Source organism: Heterocephalus glaber, unplaced genomic scaffold (genome assembly GCF_053883595.1).
Source record: "Heterocephalus glaber isolate CG9 unplaced genomic scaffold, H.glaber_assembly_v1.0 deba00001442, whole genome shotgun sequence".
NCBI classification, from domain to species: domain Eukaryota; kingdom Metazoa; phylum Chordata; class Mammalia; order Rodentia; family Bathyergidae; genus Heterocephalus; species Heterocephalus glaber.
Window position 1 is genome coordinate 35,297,587 of NW_028258296.1, and position 24,793 is coordinate 35,322,379.

General features: G+C 36.4%; 2 protein-coding genes across 2 annotated transcripts in view; one reads left to right on the forward strand and one right to left on the reverse strand.

Annotated features, from left to right (window-relative positions):
• The window catches only part of Slc71a1 (solute carrier family 71 member 1), a 45,342-nt gene extending 20,991 nt beyond the window's left edge, over positions 1-24,351 (forward strand). The window contains exons 3-12 of the mRNA XM_004869120.4: positions 2,431-2,493; positions 3,279-3,406; positions 5,066-5,180; positions 8,055-8,273; positions 8,568-8,681; positions 9,366-9,437; positions 18,049-18,161; positions 19,318-19,415; positions 20,354-20,517; positions 23,132-24,351. Of these exons, the coding sequence (XP_004869177.1) occupies positions 2,431-2,493; positions 3,279-3,406; positions 5,066-5,180; positions 8,055-8,273; positions 8,568-8,681; positions 9,366-9,437; positions 18,049-18,161; positions 19,318-19,415; positions 20,354-20,517; positions 23,132-23,338 (1,293 nt within the window). The 3' untranslated portion in view covers positions 23,339-24,351. The remainder of the gene's footprint in view (positions 1-2,430; positions 2,494-3,278; positions 3,407-5,065; positions 5,181-8,054; positions 8,274-8,567; positions 8,682-9,365; positions 9,438-18,048; positions 18,162-19,317; positions 19,416-20,353; positions 20,518-23,131) is intronic.
• Sass6 (SAS-6 centriolar assembly protein) overlaps positions 16,085-24,793 on the reverse strand; it is a 56,903-nt gene continuing 48,194 nt past the window's right edge. The window contains exon 17 of the mRNA XM_021247847.2: positions 16,085-17,477. Within this exon, the coding sequence (XP_021103506.2) occupies positions 17,410-17,477 (68 nt within the window). The 3' untranslated portion in view covers positions 16,085-17,409. The remainder of the gene's footprint in view (positions 17,478-24,793) is intronic.

A 24,793-nucleotide genomic window follows, 5' to 3' on the forward strand; every position in this document is an offset into this window, starting at 1 on the left:
GGCTCTAAAGGAGAAATTGCTGTAGAGGGAAAATTTGGTGGCAGAGGAACAGTTCCGAAGGTTTGGAGGCTGGGTAGAGAAGATAATGGGAGCATACATTCAAAATGGACAAAATGTCATTGTATACAAGTATGACTATCAGAAGACAGAATATTTCTAAAGCATCAAGGAGAACAGATTGGAATGATTGCTTGGCAAAGTGAATCATTGGTGATATGATTTGGCAAATTATAAACTTCTTTTTGGTATTTGTTATGCCCTTCATTCTTTATAATGTCCAAACTGTTCTTTGTTCCTAGAAAGACTTGGCTTGTAAGCGGTCCTTAGTAATTGGGGGGGAAAAAAAAAGATTTGAGTTGATTATGAAAGGTTTTAGAATACCAGTTTCAGGAATTTAAAATCTTTTCCATTGGAACAAGGACTGGCAAACTATGGCCAGAGGACCAAATCCTTTTCACAGACTATTTTTATAAATAAAATTTTATGACGAGAAATGGAAAAAATGGAAATAAAGTCTTTGTAAATAGGGAAGGGTGGAGGGCGTGAAGGGAGGGCTAGGAATGGGGAAAACATAAGAACCAAGATGCATTATGTAAAGGTACAATTCCCAATGAGAAATGTAATTGTGTTGTATACCTACAATGTACCAATAAAAGAATTTAATACATTTAAAAAATAAATAAATAAATAAATAAAATTTTATTGAAGCACAGATACATTCATATATTTATATATACTCTGTGATTGCTTCTGTCCTACAATGGCAGAGTTGAATACTTGGACTGAAACTAGCTTTCTAGCAAAGCTAGAAAAAGCCAGAACTATTTACTGTCTGGAGATCCTTTAAATCCTTGTTTTTTGTTATAACTAACAACAAAGTATCTCAGTCTCAACACTATTGAAATTTTGAGGCAGACAGTTATTTGTTGTAGGGCTGATGTGTGTATGGTAAGATGTGTGACAGCATTCTTGACTTCTGCTTACTGGATATTATTAATATCTTTCCTCTCACCCCTTTCCATGTTGTGATAATAAAAAATGCCTCCATGAGTAACCAGGTGTCCCCTGGGGCCCAGAATTAGCCTTGGTAGAGAACTACTAATTCAGAAAAAAATTAGAAATACATGGTTTTTCTCATGCTTTTTGTTGACTAACACTTTATTTCTAATTTTTTTCTTTGTGGTACTGGGGATTGAACCCAGGGCCTTGAGCATGCTAGGCAAGTGCTTGACTATTGAAATACACTCCTAGCCCTCTAATTTTCTTTTCTTTTTTTTTTTTGGTACCGGGGATCGAACTTGGGACCTTGCACTTGCGAGGCAGGTACCAGAACCACTGAGCTAAATCCCTGGCCCCTCCCTCTAATTTTCTTTATTTTACCTGGTGTGAGTACATTTTGTTAAAATTCTAGTTTTTGGTAGAAGAGTAACTGAAGAAGAGGGAGCAGTTCTAATCCTTATAAAGGTTCTTCTCTCCACTTTTCTTCTTATTCCTTTCATTGCCATTCTGTTGTCTTTATTGAGACAGTATTGTATAATGGAAGATGCATGGGCTTTTAAGTCAAGTAACAACTCAATTGCTTCATCTGTAAAGCTGTAATTCAATCTAATTTATAGTGCTATTAGGAGTAAATAAAGAGTATTCATAAAGCCCCTGCTATATATACTGTAAAAAATAGTACTTGCTATTTTTTTAATTTTTCCAGTTGTCTTTCCCATCAGTTACTCTTTCAACCAATAAGTTCCCAATAGTTCGTTCACTTGTTGCTCAGTGATGAAATTGATGCCATGTAGTTTGAGAACAGGCCTTGGAAGATAGAATAACCATTATAAATTTTTATAGGTTGGGATTTTTTTCTTTATGGACTCTTTCTATATTTACTTTGTGGCCATTAAAATTTCCCTGTTCTCCTAGTCTTGTATCCCAGATTATGAGTATCCACCTGAAAGAGAGTTCCCATATGGGGAATACCATAACAAAATTCAAAGGCATAGACTTTAAAGCCTGACCTCCTGGGCTCAGTTTCAGCTTTTTTACTTTCTAACTGTGTGATCTGGGATAGGACATTAAACTTCTATTATACAATTTTTTTCTTTTTTGGTACCAGGGATCGAACTTGGGTCCTTGCGCTTGTGAGGCAGGTGGTAGAACCACTGAGCTAAATCCCCGGCCCTATTGTACAATTTTTGAGACATTAAATGATAATATATGTAAAACTCCCAATTTAGTGTCCTGTAACATAGTAAATGCCATATAAATATTTAGTATTATTAGCCTTTACTCATATCATACATAGTGTCATACATACAAATCTGAAAATTTGTATGAAGTAAAATTAGATTGTATTATGAAGGGATATTTGAAATATAAATGTAGAAATTTTACTGAGACTAAAAGCATGTCATTTTTATTTTTATTTTTATTCTTTAGGTATTACATGAAACCTTCCCAAAACATACGTTTCTGATGAATGGCTTAATTCAAGGAGTAAAGGTGAGTTATACATGTTTAAATGTACATACTTATATATGTGTAATTCTGCCCCTTTTAAATTAACTGAGTAATCCATTAAATATCAGTTTTTATAATTAGACTGTAGTGTGGGAGATTATGTAATACCTTAGATTAACTAGGTTTTAAATATGATTTGGCCCAAATATTGCCAACTCTGTATAATAATTCACATATTTCTCCTTTTTTATGTTCGCATTATTCCAGAAGTCTTAGTGCTTTTATAAACTAACATTAAGAGTATTGATTGGAGGGCTGGGGATTTAGCTCACCAGCACCTGCTTTGCAAGTGCAACATCCTGAGTTTGATCCCTGGTACCAAAAGAAAAAAGAATATTGATTGGAAAGAACAACATTATACCCCCAAAACTTAGAAAAACAAAACTGTAACAGCATGGTAAAGTGTTGGTTATTAAATAAATTCTTTATAAACAGATCTGATATTATAAACAAATTAGTAGCCCATCCGTATAAGATGGGCAGTTAGCACATGATACTCTTTCTAAAACTGCTAATGAACAGATACTGTGATAGAGAATTCATTAGAGCATTTCATATTTAATACCCAGCAAGAGCCCTGCAGATAATTCTAGCCTGAGGAAACTTTTAAATTACATATAGACAAATAAGTTACTGTTTAAAGTTCAGTGATTTACTTATTTTAGAAACAAACTTATTCAAAATTACGATAGTACAAAACAAAAAAAAATTATGGTAGTAAAATGATATGCTATCACATACTTTATTTTGTTTAAATTTTTTTTTAGGGTTTATTGTCATTCCTCAGTGCCCCACTTATTGGTGCTCTTTCTGATGTTTGGGGCCGAAAATCCTTCTTGCTGCTCACAGTATTTTTCACATGTGCCCCAATTCCTTTAATGAAGATCAGCCCATGGTATGTGCGTATTCAGATTACAGCAATCAAATATCACTTTCTGTTAATTGTTTTCTTAATTTTTATTTCTTTTTTTTTTTTGCCAACTTTTTATTCTTTTAGTAAGTTTATTCTTTAACACAGATAAGGCTCCTAAACATATAGTGCCTAATAGAGGGTTTAAAGCTGGATGCTGCTATTGGAAACATCTAGATTAATGGTGTACCTGCTTTTGGGTTTCACAACCCAAATTTCAAAACAGTATTTTAGGGACTAGATAGAATTGCTAACTTTTTATTTTCCCCAAATAGAATGTTAAAAACACAGTTTATCATTGCTTGTATTAAGAAAAGTTTTCGTATATAGCAATAAATCCCAAAATAATGGTTGCCTAAAGTCAAGGCAGTTTATTTCTCTCTCTACTTAAAAAGAGTCTGAAGTGGAGTAGTCCAGAGCTGGGATAGCAGTTCCAGTGAACCAGGCTTCTGTCTTGTTGCTCTGCCATCCTCAGCTATTGCCTCACAGTCACAGCTACTTAAGCATGAAGGTGTGGATAAGAAAGACATACCACTTTCTTTTAAGGAAACTTTATAGAATTCCCATTCAACCTTTATTTTCATCTCTTTGGTCAGATTTCAGGCATTTATTGCTCATAGTTACACGACTAGGCTCCTGGCACTCTGATCAAAATTAAGAGGAAAGGAAGGAAAGCTCCCCCAAAAGAATGAATGTCTCATAGAAATAGAGTAATAGATTCATTCTTTGATGTTCTTTCCATTCCTCCCCTGAGTATTAATGTTAATTAATGCACATCACACATGTGCTGTACTGTATTTCCATTGTATGTCTAGAAAAGCCTAGGAGATACATGGGGCAGGATCTTCTCTCATGGATTAAAAATCTTGCAGATGAAATCTTACCAAAGGAATGCAGGCAATGAGCAAATTCTTTGGAAAACCTCGTTAGAAAATTGTAGTAGTGATAAAACCTGGTGGAATGATATTTTGTAAGATCATTATGACTACATGTGATTTTAAAAAAATAAATATCATTAAAATACAAATTTCTAACTCCCACCTAATATTTTGGAATCATCTATAGTAAAATTAATTTTTTAAAAAAATATCTTTTATTCATTTTTTGTACTGAATTTTGTCGATTTTATGAACACTGCCACTCAGGTTTCTTCTGTGTGAAGGCTGAATTTATTTTGCCAATTTTATTTGAAGAGCTAAAAATAATTTACAAAAAACACCTAGTTCCTTCCTATATATAGGCTCAAAATAAATATGAAATAAGTTGTCAGCTTTGCCAAATTTTCTTTTTGTGTAGTACTGTTTTGGAAAATAGGAATAAAGGAAGTATTAATAGGCTTTATTTTGATGGAGTACTTAGTAGAGACAACAGAGTCACTTAACAGTCAAGTAGTTGGGTAAAAGATTTACTTAATTATATAACCTACTTTTAAATGCTGTATTTCTGGTTGAAGGACCACTTCTTGTCCCCATGTTTTCATGATAACCATGACTTAGGATTTATGGAAGTGTTAATCCACAAACTATCTTAGAGAGCTCTTGACTAAAATCAACTTTCTTACCCTAACTAGCTAATAGAAATGAAGGAAAGTGCGAGTAATGGCAATTGTTCTAATGTTTCTTGTCAATTGTCTTTCATTGTTAGGTGGTACTTTGCTGTTATCTCTGTTTCTGGGGTTTTTGCAGTTACTTTCTCCGTGGTATTTGCATATGTAGCAGATATAACTCAAGAGCATGAAAGAAGTATGGCTTATGGATTGGTATGTATTATATCCTATACCTTTGTGATTGAAAAATGCCTTAAGTATGCCTTATAAGGATGCAGACTTTTGCATTACAAGGTTTATTTTTTGCATAAAAATACATTTCAGAAATAAAGTTAAACATTAGACTACACTGTAAGTCACATTTCAGAATTGAAGTATATTTTGCCTTGTGGAAGTTTTTTGGTTTTGTACTGTTGAGGAATTGAACCTAGGACCTTGAACATGCTAATAAGCAAGTGTTCTACCAATGATCTATACCCTCAGACTGTAGAGTTCTTTTTAACAAATCCTAAAAATAAGGAATCGTGAGTTTAAAAGTTGCTGTACGTATTTACTGCCTTCATCTAAAATACAACAACAGGTAACATCTAGCTCAGCCTTCCTTTCCTGTGGCTTTATGGGCAGGTCCCCTTGGGTGGTTTTTGCATGTGTTTATAAGCCTTTCAAAAAGGTAAGAACCATTTTTAGCTGGATTTAGGCCACAGGGAATACCAACACCCAGACCATTTCTTCAGTAAATAAGTGGCAGTGCAGTCTATTGTAACTCTCAGATAGGACGGCTGCCATGAGCACAGTAACATACATTTGATTATCTAGTTAGCCAGAAGCAGCAAATGTGGGACAAGCATATTGTGATTTTATAAGAAACTGTGATCTCTTGATGCAAAGGACACAATAGCACAGAATCTTAGAATTAGGAGGTTTATGGGAGAAAAATCCTTATTGGGAGAACTTACTCAAAGTAAGGATTTCATTTATAAAAGTAGAACATTAAATGATATTAAGCTGCTGATAGCAGGATTTTTAAGACGTTTTATTGAGGTATAGTTTATATAGCATGAAATTCATCCATTTTATGTGTATAGTTTAGTGAATCTTAATTTATGAAATTATGGAACTATTCACAGTAATCCAGTTTTCAGGTTTTTGTGTGTATAATTTTTTTTGCCCTTGGCCAAAGTTAACAATATTTAGTGTGGAGGCTTCTTGTGTTAAAGGCATATTCTGTAAATGGCCACTTAAATCCAGAAATAGTATGGATGCAGTAGAGAAAGTGGTCTTTGTGATCCTCTTCCTATCTGACCAGAAAGAAATGACCACAAAGTCGAGAGAGCTGGGGAGAGGACATGACTCACCAGGACTCCAGTAGACTGTGCTTCCCGCTTTGCAGATGAGATCTCTGTGAACACCTGCAGATACCTAACTGACCTTCACAGTGCAAACTACTGCAAACCACTGCCCTTTCCCCATAGAAGTGCCAGAGCTTAGCTCAGGCTCTGGCCCCTCCACAGTCCCCTGGAGGGCTGTCAAAACAGAACACCAGCACAGTCCAGTTCTAGAACATTTCTCACAGCCCAGAGTACCCTCAGGCCCATTTACTGTTCTCCTTTTCACCTCTCACTCCAGGGAGCCAACAATCTACATTCTGTCTCTGGTTTTGCCTTATTTAGAAATGTCATGTAGCTGGGCGTGGTGGCTCATGCCTGTAATCCCAGCACATAGGAGGCTGAGGCAAGAGGATTTGCAGCATGTTTGAGGCCAGCCTGCACTACAAAGTGAGACACTTGTCTCAAAAGACCAAAAAAAAAATTCATATAAATGAAATAATATAAGATCTAGTGTTTTATATCTAGCTGCTTTCACTTAGCATAATTTTTTGAGATTTGTTCATGTTGATTCTATGAATGATTTTTATTGCTATGTAGTATTTGATTGTTTGAATTTACTACATTTTGTTTCTTCATCTGTTCAAGGGCATTTGGGTTGATAGCTAACTAGAATTTTAAGTTACTAGAATTTTATGTGTTTGTTCAAATAATTGACTTTTGAAAACTGCATTGCCTGTACTGCATATTTGTAGGCCATTGTTCAGTAGGACAGATTTGTCTGGAGTTAACATGTTTTCTCTACCTGGCACTTTAATCTTTTTGTCAGGCTCATCTGGACTTCTTAGAGTTTTAGAAATGATCTTATTCTTTCCAATGTTACCAAATACAGTTTTGTACCATTCTTCTTCTTCTTTTTTTGAGACAACGTTGTAGTGTGTTACCCACCTTGGTGTGAAACATCCAGGCTCAAGTGATCCTCCTACCCCAGCCTCTTGAGTAGTTCATCCCTCCAGGCACGTCCACCATGCCCCCTGCCCACAGGCTAATGCTATTATTGATGAGAAGAGAGTCTCAGAATTTTTATTTCAGTGCTCCCTGAGTATGTATCAAACTAAAAGTTATTTTAATTTTAATATTAGAAATCACAGTGAACTTGGATTTCCTTAGAACAGTGGTTTTTAGACATCCTTTCTTCAGGAGGACAAAGGATTTGTAGTAGTGCCCTCACAACTAGCATGGCTAACAGGGAGTGAATATTTGGACAGTCCTCTAGGCCTCAGTTTTTCCTCAACCAAAACAATTTTTTTTCCTTTTCTAAAATCTGTTTTACATGTAAATTTGCCAGTAGGATTTATTTGTACAACAAGCTCCAAGGCTTAAAAGAAAGTTAGGCCTACCTGGGGTGTGGTGGCACACGCTTGTAATCCCAGCACTCACGAGGTTGAGGCAGGAGGATCACGGGAATTCAAGGCCGGCCTGGACTACATAGTGAGATACTTGTCTCAAAAAAATTGGAAGCCATCATCGTTAGAGGCTAGAACATATATTCTAGATACATATCTAATCCTTTTATCTTCCTGCAAAATAGAGTACAAGAAAAGTTGCACAGGTAAGAAGGGAGGTTGCAGTAGCAGTTCTCACATAAAAGCTGTGAAAGGAGTGGTGAACATCTTATCACACCTTTCATCACCCTTATGAAAGGATGTGGTAAAGTAGCCAAGGTAACCTAGCTAATCTCTCTGTCCTTAATTGCTTGCAGGTTTCAGCAACATTTGCTGCAAGTCTAGTCACCAGCCCTGCAATTGGAGCTTACCTGGGTCGAGTGTATGGAGACAGCTTAGTGGTGGTCCTAGCTACAGCAATAGCTTTGCTAGATATTTGTTTTATTCTTGTTGCTGTGCCTGAGTCATTGCCTGAAAAGATGCGGCCAGCATCGTGGGGAGCCCCCATTTCCTGGGAACAAGCTGACCCTTTTGCAGTAAGTTTATATTTTTTTTGTTCTCTTTGGTGAAAACAAAACAAAGAGAAAAAAAATACATGATTCATTGCAGTGTTAGTATTTTGCCATGCATGTTTTTTTGGGAAAGTGTCTTGAAGTATTTTTTAACATTTCAAAATATTTTTCGGAATAATTTGGGGAAATGAAATAAATTTTAAAAGGTAACTAGTTGTCATCTATGTATAATGCCGAAAGGAATTTGTGCAGGTCCGTAAGAGCAACAGTTCATTGTTTTTGATATAAGACCTTATGTCAGTCTTTTTCTTGTTCTAGTCCTTAAAAAAAGTGGGCCAAGATTCGATAGTACTGCTCATCTGCATTACGGTGTTTCTCTCCTACCTACCAGAGGCAGGCCAATATTCCAGCTTTTTTTTATACCTCAGACAGGTAAAATCATATTCTAACAAAATGAACTTTTCTTTTATTATTTAGTGCTGTAAGAATATTTATCTTGAGAGAGCTATAATCAGCAGAGAACATTAAAATTAGTATCCTTTTGTAAACAGCAGTCTACTAGATTTAATCTCTTGTTCAGGGTGCCTGATAGTCCTTATTCCTTTCTTAATATGATTTTTGGCTTAGGCAAAAAGTTTTCCTTGTCAAGATAAGTAGTTTGAGTTTATTTGTCTCCTCTAGTTTCTCTTTCACTTAGAAGCTATGTAAGGAGGGCAGCTAGCCAGAATGAGAGCACAAACAAATTTTTTGCTCCTCAGCACCAGACTTACTAGACAGAAGTCACACCCTTATCAGTATGTGGATAAAGCAAAATGCTACAGTGTTTCTCTGTAAAATGAGTCTGAATGCTTGATAGCTATCTCCAATTTAGTATAACCAAATTAAGAAAATCAGCATATACAAATAGATACTTTTACTGTGTTGACTCATTGTATTTTGTCTAAAGAGTTCTTTTTTAATGAGTTGAAAAGTTCTTTTTTAAAAGAGTTCAGTATTTAAACTTTGTTTATAAATGTTTTTTGCTGGTCCATGTAATGTTAATGTACAAGTAGTTGCATTAGTATGGTACTTTCTATGCCTTTTTATTCACTAATTTTACTTGTTCTGGAAACCTAGATCATGAAATTTTCACCAGAAAGTGTCGCGGCGTTTATAGCAGTCCTTGGCATTCTTTCCATTATTGCACAGGTGAGTTTCCTTTTTGGTGGAATGATGTCATAGTCTGACCCTGACTGGCCATCCAAATGGGACCTCAGAGACTGATAACGGTAAAGTCTTAAGTTCCATTTTATACTGTACTTAACCAGTCATAGCCGCAATAAGCACCTAGTAAATCCAGGCAGTAACACTGTACAGTGATGAGTTGAAGGGGTTTTACAGGGAATTTGTCCTCTGTTCAGCAAATGGCATCTGGCATTAGGGATACAGGAGAAAAAGTCTCCGAGAGCACACAGTCTGGTGGGCAGATGTGCAAATAAAGGAGAAGGGTGTGGTTGGATTAGCCTTGTAGGGATCATTGCAGCAGCAGAGTCCCAACTCTGATGAGACTGGAAAGGAGCAAGCAATGCTTCCCAGCATTGCTGGTGCCACAGATACAGGCACACAGGCCACAAGGAATAAGACCTTTAAGTGACTGTTTGGTGTTTGGTTCTTACATGAACCATTTCTTTTTTTTTTTTTCATTAAGTTTATTGGTACATTCTAGTTATACTATACGATACAATTACCTTCATCATTGGGATCTTGTACCCTTACGTGATGCATGCTTTTTTTGGTACTGGCGATCGAACTCAGGACCTTGCGCTTGCAAAGCATGTGGCAGAACCATTGAGCTAAATCCCCAGCCCCTACATGATGTATCTTGGTTCTTATTTTTTCCCCCTTCCCCTGCCCTCCCGCCACTCCCTCCACCCTTCCCTATTTACAAAGACTTTGTTTCCAGTTTTTTCTTTTCTCATATTTTTTCTTTTCCCTTCTTTCCTTTCCCCTACCCCTCCCACTTTCCCTACTCCTTTAGACCTTTTCTTCCCATTTCACAATATCAATTATACATTTTGATCCTTATTTACATTTTTAGTTTTTCACACCAGAGAAACTATTCAGTATTTACATATTACATGAACCATTTCTAAGAGGACAAATCACATTAAAAACAGATTAGTTGGCCTTCAAAAACAAGTGAACAGAAAAAACAAACAACAAGTGAATAGGAGGGTATAATCTGCATATAAATATTGATAATTAGTTTTATGACATTTACTATGATCAGCTTCAAAAGTAGAAAAATGATCTTGTAGTCTCATTTATTCAGAAGTATACTATTGAGAATGACTTAACTCCCTGTTGACCTCTCAGGCTTCCCTCTAGCAGCATGGAGCTGCTTGTGGCTCCCCATTTATGCTTCTTGTTTGTTCACTTTATTTCTTACTCGTGTGCCTTTCTTCCTGCTATACTGTCTGCTTTCCCTTCCTCCTCTCTGTGTGTCCTTTCTCTGGGTTCCTGTACTGACTTGGGTATATCTCTGTCACTGTGCAGGAAACACTTGTACAGCTTTTACCTGTGTTTTTCTGATTATTCTTGTCTCAGGAGTTTGTGAGCTCTAGTAGAGCTCTGAGTAGATTGAGAGGTCAGGGTTGTGTATTTATCTTTGTCATCCTAGGTTTCTGCCCTGCCTTCAAACCAGCAGATGCCAAATTGAGTCACTGATGTTTTTCCATTGTTTTAATTTTTTTTTTTTTGGTACTGGGGATTGAACTTGGGACCTTGCGCTTGCAAGGCAGGCAGTGGAACCACTGAGCTAAATCCCTGGCCCTGTTTTAAAATTTTTTTTAAAATTAGCAAGCATTTAAAAATTGGGAACTGTTATGTGAAATTACAGATATCCCTTAATGATTATATCTGCTAACACTGAACAGATCCACCTTCCAGTGGGAGCCAAGTAGTTGCTGTCACATTTGGGGCCTTTTTTCTTTGGTTTGCCATAGGCTGTATTACAAGCAGGTGTGTAAGTTCCTAAATTCATTAAGTAAATGTTTACATGATGACGTAGCTATCATTAGTTCTATACTTTTCCTCATGGCTCCTGTCTTGCTGGTGAGTTCTAAATTTATACCTGCAGGTCAATCCTTAAACTCCTGTTTTACAAACTGATAGGCCTCTCCACGTTAACATGGCCAAAGCTAAAATCTGGCTTCCTCCTTCCAGCACTCCTCAGCCCTTCAGAAGCACCACCACCTCTGGTTGCTTGGGCCAGAAACCTTGGCATCATTCCCTACCCCTTGCCCCACTACCCCACATCCAGGCTATTGAATTATACTTCTGTCACCTCCAAAATATGACCGCATTGGAGCACTTCTCATGTTCTCCATTATAAGAAACCCAGTCTCAGCCACAGCAGTAGCTGCCGCCTGGTGACTCTGCTGTTCTTGCTTCCTCACAGCTCATTCTCTAGTCGGCAGAGTAATTTTTTAAAGTGGAAACACAGTCATATTTGTCCTTTTTAAAACTCACTTTCTGTTGGAATCAGAATGAAATATAAACTGACATGACCTCATTTTCCTCTGCGTTATGTTCCAGTCTGGGGCTGTTGCGCTGTCCGTCACCTCACTTGGGGTGCTTTTTCCCTTGGAACTTAACAGAGCTGTCTCTTGCTCCTCACTCAGCTCTCTCCTCAGACGTCACTTCAGAAGGGCCTTCCTTAGCTATCTGGATTCATGCACCATCTCTGCACTACCTTACTTTAATTTCTTATCACAGAGACAAAGTGGAATTATATTACTTGTGAAATAAGTGTGAATATGTCTGTCCTCCCTAGAGTAGAAGGTAGTGTGCGCTGACTGGTACTTTGACTTATTTATCATTCTGTCCTCAGACTTAGAGTAAGACTTGGACTCAGTAGGAACTTGGCAGATATTTGTTGACTCAAATTGACCAAAGGTAATGTCAGTGTTAAATGTTAATCAATTATGTGATCTTGGTTAAGTCATTTAACCTTTGTGACTCAATTCTCTCATCTTCAAAATGAGAGTTAAATTAAAGGAAACAAATTTTCTTCTATCTATCACACTGTATATATTAATACGTTTCATTATTTTTGAGTTGCAAATATTGTGACATTTACAGTTGTGCGTGCTTTCCATCAGCACTTAACAAAGAACTTACTAGGTGCTAGAACAAAGGTAAATAAGAGAAAAATACATAATGCCTTCAAGAAAGAAATTGATGGATCTCATTAAGAACATTGTGGGATTATATGTCAGTGCCCTTCAGGTCTTCATGTCACAAGACAGAGTGTGAGAAGACAAATGAGAGGAAGGTCTATACTGTATTCATCTAACAAAAGGAAATGGGCTGCCATTTCTCATCCAATTTTAAAGGCTTATCCCATGGCCCTAGGAAAATATGCTTTTTTGCTTCAGTTACTGTATCTGTAAAATGGAAATAGGGCTAGTTTTTTTTGTTGTTGTTTTTGGTGCTGGGACTGAACTCAGGGTCTCAAGCTGAACGTTGTTTATTGAGGTAGGATTTACTTGAGAATTACTTCCTCCAGAGGGAAAGATACTGAATTCTCTAAATAGTGGCTAACTGGGTTGGATGAAGGGCAGTGCAATGACAACATGTTATAAGAGGTTTATGGTGATATTCATGGTCTATGTTTGCAAAGTATCAGCTTCCTTAGACTGGTATTCATGAAAGAATGTCTGCTTCACAGTACACAGCTGACTGATCAGCCTGTTTCCAGAGCTGGGGTTCTCTGCTTCCTGGCGGGAATGGCCTGGATTTCGTCATAGATCAATCTGTTTTTTAGAGCACTACTCTCTCTGGTTGCATTTAGCAATGATGAGAAAAAATGTTTCCTGCCTTCTGAGTTTCTAGAGCCATAAAGTGAATCACAGCTTTTCACATGGAAGTGCTATACTTGAAGATAATCTTGAGTTTAGTTTAACAAACTTACTCAGCTTTGCATTATAGTTCCATGTTCCAGCCAATTTGATGCCACAGAACTTTGGTTATACACAGAATATCTGTTATACTCCAAATCGAGAGAAATATTTGCATCCTAATCATTTCTAATCTTTTAGTTATTTTTGTAATACTGGCCACCAGTCCCCATCCACAAACCATGGAAGCATTTACTTACTGCATTAGATGGAAGTAGCAAGTAGACAGGTTGCATTTAATTAAGGGAAGTAAAAGTTGAAAATATTTTGCACACTCATCAGACTGGAAAATACTCGCTTTAGACTGAAACGGCGACTGTTTGTTTTCATTATTTGAACTTTTTTTTTTTTTTAATCTTGTATGTCTGATTTATTTCACTTAACATTATGGGTTCAAGGTGCATGTATTTTCCTACCAATGACTCACTGATTTTTATGGAAGAGAGAATTTTTGGTGTCCCATTTTTCACCATTTTCATTGATATATTTTTTCTTCTAACAATCTTAAAAGTGTTTCATAGAAAATCCATTAAACAATAGTGCTTTCAAGAAAGGTGTTGTCAAAAACAAACCACTACAGCATACAAATAGAAAAAGGCCAGTACTCAGAATATTTGTAGTTAAGACTTCACTAAGGAAGTAAGCATGAATAAGTTTCAAATGAAACCACAGCAGATTTTAAGAGAATCGTATTAGCAGAGGCACCAGTTCATTGGTTAAAGTCACAGTATAAAATGAGAAGGGGCTTTTGGAACACCAACTTTCTATGGGCAGGAGTGGGCTACAACATCTTAAACAAGATAATCACTCTGAAGACTGCAGATCTGAGACAAAAGCATTCTCATGATTCACACCTGGGCCTTAATCCACAAACCACTGACATGTGTCTTGGATTTTAGATTTGCTGTGACCCAGTAAATTTTTTATGCCTCCCAACACTTTTAAATGTTTTTTTTTCTATTTTTATGAGTTCATGTTTGCAGTACATAATGTTTACATTCCTTGTGTGGAGTTGGTACCTGTACATAATACATCTTAGTTCCTATTTTTCTTCCCCCTTTTCTTTCCCTTCCACCCTCCTCTACCCATCTCTTGACCCCTTTCCTGTTTCTCCTTTGTACATGTTTGCAGCATATAACATTTACATTCCTTATTGTGGAGTTGGTACATTTACAAAGCACATCTTAATCCTTTTTTTGATCCCTTATCCTTCCCCTCTCTCGCTACCCATCCCTTCTTGATCTGCTTCCCCTTTGAGAAGGATCCATCTCCCTACTTCCTATTATCTATCTTGTGTTCTTTTTTTATATGTTGGGTTTCTCACCACCACTTTTAACTTGGAATGGTTACTGTGATTTTCTTACTGTGATATTCCTTGATTTGCCAGGTCTTAGACTGAGTAGAATTCTACTCAAGGACCTCTGTTAGAGGAGACACTCCCATGCCTTTATCTACATTAGATAATAATATCATGAATTTGAGTTCTAATGATAGCATGAAATGTGGGGCCTTGTGAGTGTATGTAGTTACATTTACATGTAGGGTGAACTAGATTTTGGAGAAACAGAAGGTGCATTGTGAGAACTAGGTCAACCCTTAGTGATCATCTTTGTGATACATGTGTTAGTGATGTGAAGAAGCCTGAGTTACCATGTGTGAAGCTTCATGGAGAAATGAATGATGAACTCCCGGGGGTTCCAGATATGTCAACTCAGTCATCAGACATATGAAATAAGGAAGTGTCTGAAAATTACCTAATCAAACATTTAATTTTTTCAGCCACATACAATTTCAGTCTGTAAACACCAGAGAGAATCCTAGAAAAAAAAAATATATCCAAGAAGAACCACATCAAATTGCAAAATCATGACACAATATATTTGTGTTTCATACTATTGAAATTTGGACTCATTTGTTAAATGTTAAGTTGATAGTTGGAATATATTTTTGTTCTGCTCCAAAATTGGGAAAGACAAATATGTTCATCTATGGCAGATGAAGTAGAGAGCAGAAAATATTTCCTCCAGTAGAGGATGAAAACCAAAGCAGAAATTCAATCAGAACAATTTTTACAACATAAAAAAAATGTAGAGATCTGAAAGTCCAGCATGGCTCCATTTCCAGTATTCCCATAATGTGGTAGAATGGGTCAAGAAGCAAGATCCAACAACATGCTTTTCCTTCTTCATCTGCACTTTGCCATCTGTAGACTGTATTGTGAACAATTTCCAAATGTAATTTAACCTTTGATTTAGGAACTCCAAATCATGAATCAAGCATTCTTTTTTCTTCCTTGCTGTGGTCAGAGCATGCAACAATATGTAATGGGGAGGTAGAGAAGGAGAATATATCCATGAGCTATGTCGTTAGCCAATGAATTGGTAGAAACTCTTCATTCACAAATATTTGGAACTTCTCTAGGGGTAGGTGTTGAAATCCTAACTTGAGTGTACGATCAGGTTATTGCTCACGAAGTTCTAACTTCTTTCATTGTCAAATGCTCAGCCTCCAAACTGAAGGGGATCAGGCATGGTGGCACACACTTGTAATTCCAGCACTTCAGAGGCTGAGGCAGGAGGAGCATGAATTTGAAGGCAGCCTGGGCTAGGTAGGGAATTCAAGGCCAGACTGGACTACCTAGTGAGACCATCCCAGTCGAAGCACACGCCATGACAGCCATCCTAGCCAAAAACAGGTTCTCAGGTGTTTGAGAAAAGAAGTACGGGTCAATACTTGCCCAGTGCCATGAGTCAAATGTTTAATCTGCGATTTGAACTTTTTATTGGCTAATTGCTGTCTCTGGATGAGTTCCGTTTTTTGGACAGTGGCTGCAGAATGTAATACTACATGATAGCCAAGCCTTGTGGATTTAATCTTTTTTTGTTTTTTTTTTGGCAGGGGGGTGCCGGGGATCAAACTGGGGACCTTGCGCTTTTGAGGCAGGCGGCGGACCCACTGAGCTAAATCCCCAGCCCTTCTCGTGAATTTAATCTTATGCTTTACATGATTTCAGTGAAAGCCTTACGAAAGCTGTCAGGGATGGTGGCACACACTTGGAATCACAGCACTCAGGAAGCTGAGGCAGGAAGAATGCTGCAAGTTTTAGACAGTCTGGGCTCCACAGTGATGCCTCTGAACTATATAGTGAGACCCTGTCTTTTAAATAAATTTTTTAAAAAGAAAGCTTTGAATCCCAGTTGTTCAAAAATCCTTAAAATAATTTTTACTTGTTTTTGTTTTTTTACTGGCAAATTTTTGACCAAATCTGATTAAACTCTTAAAGAATGCAATTTAAAGAATTTTTAACTTATACTTTGGAGTTATGAGATTCAGTCATAAAAGTGATTTCTTGAACTATTTTCACTTTCTCCATGGATTTGCTAACTATCATATAAGTATACATAAACTTTAGAATAGTAGAAAAAGTATTTTCTAATGTTCATAAATCATTGCTGGATTTCAGTGAACTCTGAAAGGAGTTCAAATACCCATGAGGTATTTGAGTATAAATACCCATGTATTTCTCATTGAGTTTGTTAAAGGCTTACTGTATGCCAGGCACGATATTCAGTGCTTTATGCAAGTATGTCTCATTTTATTGACTGAAATACCTGCTGCTATCCCCATTTTGTAAGATACAAAACTGAGGCTCACTGTGAAATGATGTGCACAGAGTCAGCAGAGTCAAAATTATGATCCAGGCTGTTTTCTATGCTTGTAACTATACTACTATAAGTAAATCATACTTATTAAACTGATGTACTGTTCATGAAACCATTAAGATCTCAGTAGTAGATTAAGTAAAGAATTAGATGGTAATCTCCATCTCTCATCCTGTACTAAACCAAAATCAAAATGGATCTAAGACCTAGATACTAAAACAAACACTGAATCTGCTGGAAAATAGAATAGGAAAAACTTGTAGGCATAGGCAAAGGCTTTCTGAACAGAGCCCCAGTTGCACAAGAAATAGTATAAGAATCAGCAAATGACACTTTTCAGAAGTATGAGTGGCCAATAAGTACCTGAAACAATGTTCAGCATCTTTGGCTGTTAGAGAAATGCCATCTTAACTCTAGAAAGAATATCATAATGAACTCAAAAAACAAGAAATGATGGTGAGGTGGGAAAAAAAGAACTCTTCTACACTGCTGATGGAAATGCAAACTCACTACTATGGAGATTCCTGGGTGTCTTCCTGAATTATTAAAGACATCTTATTACAGTGATACATGCATACCCATGTTTACAGCAGCACAACTCACGATAGCCAAATCTTGGAAGTGGCCTGTACAGATAAATGGATAAAGAAAATGTGTGATATATACAGTATATAAATAATTCAGCCACGAAGAAAGATACATAGATGTCTCTTGACCATAATGCTAAGCAAAATAATTCACAACACAAGCTTAAAAAATCACATATAAGCATTGTGGACTAACTTTGACCTATAAAAACTTTAAAGCTATATTACATCACAGTTTAATCATTAGTAACACTTCTTAAGTTTGTTTTTAATGTCTGATTTAATTGGCCCTCAGAAATCTACTGAATATAAAGTTTTTACCTTTCACTTTTCTAACCTTAATCTGGAGCTATATCAACAGAAGGATGTCTCTTTTCTTTGCCTGAGTTTCCCAAGCAGCTACCTATGATTACACCTGTGCACCTCCACACCCCGCAGAGGGATCCTTCATCTCCTTACATGACTGGGAGCCATGAGCTCACATATATTTAGGACAACTATTGCTGTAAAACCAAACTGAGACAAGTAGTAATTGTCCTGTTATAGAGTGGCTTTGCTAAGTAGGTTTTCAAAAACTTTATTCTAATAAACTTTTTTTCTTTTCCCCCAGACCATAGTCCTGAGTTTACTTATGAGGTCAATTGGAAATAAGAACACCATTTTACTGGGTCTGGGATTTCAAATATTACAGCTGGCATGGTATGGATTTGGTTCAGAACCTTGGTAGGTATAATTATTTTAATGTTCATTTTCTTAATTTTGGTATGTTTAACTTTGTTTCTCAGTGAAGGCATAGACTTTATATTTTTTACAATGCTATTCAAAATGTGTATAATTTTCCACTTGTGTGTATATATTCTCCTAGAGTGGCTTAAGGATGGAAAGGTGACTTTTCATAGCTAAGTGACTGGCTGAAGTTTAATGTGATGTTATTGAGCTTTTGAATTCCTAAGGAGCATTTAGTCAAGATCACCTTGTCACTCAGAAAAAGCATGAAATTCCACAGCAACAAGGCTCTGAAAATTGGCATTATTTCCTTTTTTGCTTTTTTGTGTATATAATCACTGATAGCAAATGAAGAGTGTGCTAAAGTCCGCTTGTTTTGTTCTGGCTTCATGCTTAGACTCAGCTTTTCTTGCAGCCTGGTTTCTTGCAGGAAGCTGGCGGTAAAATGGTTGACAGTGTCAGGCTTCTCACATACACTATTGTGGATAGGTGTTATGTATGGAACTGAACTCCATGGGTTGTACTTGTGTTCCAAACAACTGACTACACTACCTTGTCTCTGTTTGGACTTGGGTATGAGTAAGCATCAAGAATGTGTTTTGGTGGGTCATTTTTTTTTTTCCAATCTAACTTACAAAAAGGTTCTCACAACTTAAATTATCGAAAACATTTCTTTTAAACATCAAGCAAGAGCATCCAGTTTACTTATTCTTTTCAATTTAAGGATTAGATCAAATCAAGAGTTGTCTTTACACCGAATCAAAAGTCCATGGGACTTTACTAGAAGACTTGCTGGCTTCTTATGTGTTTGGAAGCATTTTGATGTTTCTTTACCTGTATTATATATTATTCTCAATATCTCTGCTTCCTCCAGAAAAAGCCCCATGACAGCTTACAATTTGACATGATATCCCAATTTTATATTAAAAACTCACAGCATTCTTGTGAATAAGTGGTTCCTTTTTGAGAACAGCGTTAGACTTTCAAATGACTTGCCCAGAGACATGTAGAAGAAATAGAGCAAGCATAGTTTCCCTTTCCCCTGTACCACAGCCATTTTACAGTAAGAGTGACTTGATCTGAAGTATGTAGACCTTGACAGGTACAGTGGAAAAGAAGCAATTATTTTTTTGTTCTGCTTCTTTGATTACAGGATGATGTGGGCTGCTGGGGCCGTAGCAGCCATGTCTAGCATTACCTTTCCAGCTGTTAGCGCACTGGTTTCACGAACTGCTGATGCTGACCAACAGGGTGAGTTGGCAGGAACCAGTGACAGTTATTTAAAAGTACAGAATATTCTAATCCTGTTTTCTCTGTCTCATGCACAAGTATTGAAATGTGTGTCTTTAAGGTAGAGAATCTTAAAATTGCTATCAGTGGTAAACAAGAAAAGCAGATTCTAGGGTTGTCTCTCACTTTGACTATGTGGCCCTGTTCTTTTGCTAGGAAATTTAGTAAGTTTCATTAAACATTTATTGTTTGCTATGTTACACTAGACAGTTTGGGATACATTCACAGCCTTTTTATCAAAAGCTTACCATTTCAGTTATCCAAAGACATACAAACATAAAACTCATGCTTTTGTGATAGGAACATTTAATTACTGGAATGTTAACAGAGGAGACATAATTCCTTGAAAAAGAGCTTTTTTTTTTGTGGCTATAAGGAACAAAACAGGTGTTGCGAAAGAATGAATGGCAGTGGTTACTTAGTAAAATGAGGAAGGCCTATGGCCACAAAGCAAGTTGCATTTTAAATTGGAAAGTCCCAGAGATACAAACAAACCTAAAAGTACTGTGTATATATTTAACTAAAAGCAGTCTTTAGTAGTCTATTGGGAAATTTTTTTTTTCTTGGTACTGGAGATTGAACTCAGGACCTTGCACTTGCGAGGCAGGCGTGGTGCCACTGAGCTAAATCCCTGGCCCTCTTGGGAAATTTTTAACAGTTGTGAGCTCATGGCTGATTTTTAACCAGGGATGTTTTTGCTTAGTTACTTCTTTATTCAGCCTATACATGGGTATGAGTATGTCATAAGATAGTGTACTATGTAGAGCTGATGGCTTCCAAGTAGTTTTTAATGGCAGTGTCTGTTAAAAGCCTTTATTTCATGTTGATTGCACATTTGTACTGGTTTTTAGAGTAGAAGATAGGTATAATGTACTAAATGATTTCTGTAAACAATGTAGGTGTTGTTCAAGGAATGATAACAGGAATTCGAGGATTGTGCAATGGCTTGGGGCCAGCCCTTTATGGATTCATTTTCTACATATTCCATGTGGAACTTAAAGAACTGCCAATAACAGGAACAGACTTGGGGACAAACACAAGCCCTCAGCACCACTTTGAACAGGTAATTCTTCATTTACATGATAAAATTGTATAGTTTATGATAATGTTTTTTGTCACGAAATTTTTTTAGATTGACTAAAACACTTCCTGCATATGACAGAATTTTGTTCTTATGACTAATTCTCAGTTGTGTACTGTTTTTATCCATTGTCTTTATCTATTTTTCTGTTGATAGGCACCTAGGCTGGTTTCCTATCTTGCCTGTTGTGAATTATGTCACAGTAAATGTGGATACGCAGGTATCCCTGGCATATGCTGACTTTCAAGTGTATACCAGGGAGTTATAGCTCGATCAAATGGTAGCGCTACATTATTTTGTTTTATGAGAAACCTCCATACTGATTTCCATATAGTGGCTGCACTGATTTAGATTCCCACCAGCAGTGTGGAAGGTTCTTTCCTCCTTTAACTTCATCAGCATTTATTATTTTGTATTCTTTTTTTTTTGGTACTGGGGATTGAACTCTCAGGACCTTCTGTTTGAGAGGCAGGTGTGGTGCTGCTGAGCTAAATCCCTGGCCCCTATTGTTTCATATTCTTGACAATAGCTATTCTGATTGGGGCAAAGGGGACTCTCAATGTAATTTTGACTTAAATTTCTCTAATGGCTAAAGAAGTTGAACATTTTTTCATATAGTTATTGGGCATCTGTACTTCTGAGAAGTGTCTATTCAGTTCATTTTTGCTCATTTACCGAGTGGGCTATTTGATCTGTGTTGAGTTCTTTATATATATTTTAGATATTAATCCTCTGTGTGGAGTAGCTGGCCAAGATTTTCTCCCATTCTGTAGGCTCTTTATTCTGTTACTTCCTTTACTGTGCACAAACTTTAATTTGATGTAGTCTGATTTGTTGATTCTTGCTATTATTTCCTGTGCTGTTGGAGTCCTAAGTATCTCCCTGTGTCTATGGCGTCAAGTGTTTCTCACTATTTTTTTTTTTTTTCCCTGGCAGTTTCAAACTTTTAGGTCATATACCTAGGTCCCTGATCCATTCTGAATTGTTTTTTGTACAGTGTGATAGGTAGGGATCTATTTTCAGTCTTTTACAAGTGGATATCCAGTTTTTCCAGCACTATCAAAAGAAGCTGTCTTTTCTCCAGTTTGTATTTTTGGCTTGTCAGAATCACATGGCCTTACTTGTGTGTTTCTGCGTCCTCTGTTCTGTTTCAATGGTCTGTGTGTCTATTTTGCTTGTTTTTTTGTTTTGTTCTTTTGAGATAGGGGTCTCACTATGTAGCCCAGGCTGGGCTTGAACTTGCAGTGAGCATCCTGCCTCAGCCTCCCAAGTGCTGGGACTATGGGTATTTGCCACCATGCCTAGCCCATGCTGTTTTGTTACTGGCTTTTTAGAATAGTATATATTATGATGCCTCCAGTCTTGTGGGGTTTTTTTTCCTAAGGATTGCTTTGGGTATTCTGCATCTTTTGTGTTTCTATATGAATTTTAGGATTGTTTTTTCTAGTTCTGTGAAGGATATTGGTATTTTGATAAAGACTGCATTGAATCTGTAGATCACTTCTGGTAGTAATACATGGCCATTCAAACATTAATTGTGCTGATCCACAAACATGGGAGGTCTTTCTGTCATCGTCTTCAATTTCTTTCTTCACTGTTCTGTAATTTTTATTGTACAGGTAATCCTGCACCTCCTTTTTTAGATTGATCCCTAATTTGAAGCTGTTGTGAATGGAATTGTTTTCTTGATTTCTTGGCTAGCTGACTATCGGTGTATAGAAAAGCTGTTGGTTTTACATACTGCAGGAATGTACTTTCCTTTTTTAATCAAAGGGAATGGTAATTGAGTTTACTACTGGAATACTGCTCTCCTTTAGGGCTATCAAATCAAGGCATTTAGAACGTGTTTTCAGTTTTTGTGCTGAGAGTGATATGGTATTTCTTTATAGGCTGTTTTGCTAGTTCTTTTTAAATTTTTTAATATTTTTGGTATTTTTATTATTAGGGCCTATAAAATTTTATAAATTTCAATGGTATGTTTTTGTCATCATGTCCATTTCCCGTATTTTATACTTCCTCTTTGTCTAATAATAGTCTCTACTTTCATGTCATCTTTTAGATTCCACCTATTAGGGAGAATATATAACATTTGTCTTTCTAGTTTATTTCACTTAATATGATGATCTGAAGTTGCACCCATTATCTTGCAAATGACAGCATTCTGTTTTTTTACAGCTGAACAATACTCCATGTGTGTATATACCACATTTTCTTTATCCATTTATCTGTTGATAGGCACCTAGACTGGTGCCATGTCTTGGCTATTGTGAATTGTGCCACAGTAAATATCAATATACAGGTATCCATATGGTATGCTGACTTTAATTCCTTCAGGTATATTGAAGGAGTGGTATAGCTGGACCAGATGGTAGCTGTATTTTTAGTTTTTTGATTGTTTTACCAAGTCCTTATTTCCAGAAATTTACACTGACCTTAAATATCCCTTTTCTCCCAAGAAGGGAATGCATTTTATAACTATGGCTTTAGTGAGATCATTGGATGGTAATTCACAAAGATGAGTTCTTATGAAAAAGCAGTTTGTTCTGATGAACAAGTATATTTGTGCAAAAATCCTAATTATTTTTTTCTTTCTCAGAATTCCATCATCCCTGGGCCTCCCTTCCTTTTTGGAGCCTGTTCGGTACTGTTGGCTCTGCTTGTTGCCTTGTTTATTCCAGAACATACCAATTTAAGCTTAAGGTCCAGCAGTTGGAGAAAGCACTGTGGTAGCCACAGCCATCCTCATAGTACACAAGCGCCAGGAGAGGCCAAAGAACCTTTACTCCAGGATACAAATGTGTGATGACTGAAATCAGGAAGATTTTTCTATCAGCACCCAGGTCTTAGTTTTAGCCTGTAGTTCTGGATGTACATTCCATTTCCATCTACAGTGTACTTTAAGATTGTCTCAAGAAATGTATTTGCATGAACTCTGTGGGAACTAAAGAAAGAACTGAAAGAACCGGACAGTTTTCCAAAGATGTTACAATTTCATTTCAAAAGAAACCTTTTGTTTATTAGCACCAGTTTCTTGCCACTAAACTGTTTTATTACACATCCTTTAATTAAAAACTATATGTAACTTCTTAGATATTAGCATGTATTTCTCTGCTACCATTTCCTTACGGTGTTGAGCTTTAACTCTATGCTCTCAGTGAGACTGAATAGGTATTATGATTGTGGACCTGTTTGTTTTTAACACTGTAAAATCCTGAGTCCGATTTTTAATACTGTAAAATCTTGGGTCAAATAATTCAAAGCCTTAATGGAGATGCACTAAAATAAATGGAAAATGAATTGTTTGCATTAAAAAACAAAAAAGAAAATTGTACTAAATCTGAATCATGCTTCAAGCTTGTTTGTAGTAACTTTATTTTAGACATACTACTGCTTTTGAAGAGAGAAAATATCGACCATTTAGATTTTAAATTAGGATGCCAAGAGCCTGTAAATAAATGCAGGCTCAAATTTGTTTCCTAGTTATTTCTTTATACCACTATCTTTTTGTTTGCATAATCATCAGAACCTCAACACTTGAATACATAATCTAAAAATTATATTAGTAAAGCTGGTAGCCTTGAAAAATTAATGTGATATCTATATGTAGATAAATATATATAGTGGCCTTTCAGGACTGTCACAGTAACACTTTATTTACAGAGCTAATGTTTGTCCTAAATTTTCAGGACCCTAGAAGAGAGCTTTATACAATTACTGATGTGAATTTCTCTAAAGTGTATATTTTTGTGTCCAGTTATATTATTTAAAAAAGTGTTACTTTGTAAAAAATGTACATAAAGTTTATTGTATAGTTTACACTGTTTTCATCTTGTGTGTGGTTATTGCCTAATGCTTTTTAAACTTGGAACACTCACTGGTTAAATAAGGTCATAAAAATGTAAATATTCTGTTAATAAAATTAAATATTTTAATGATTTTTATAAAAAAGTCTTGATCTGTGAATCCCTATTAGGGCCTGTTTTGGCTTTATTTATTACCATAATTGTTTCTAAGTAACAAAGCATCTCTGTTCAAATCCACTTCTTCTTCACTATAAAATACTCTTACAGAAAAACAAAACTGAAAACTTGGTAGACACCTGAAAGTATTTTCTAAGCATAGATAATGTCACTACAAATGAGATCAGTCCTATTTCTTTCATTTTTAAATTTTGCCACCCTGGGGATTGAACCCAGAGTCTCACTGCCTGCTAGGCAAGCACTCTACCACTGAGTCACATCATCAGCCCTTTTTATTT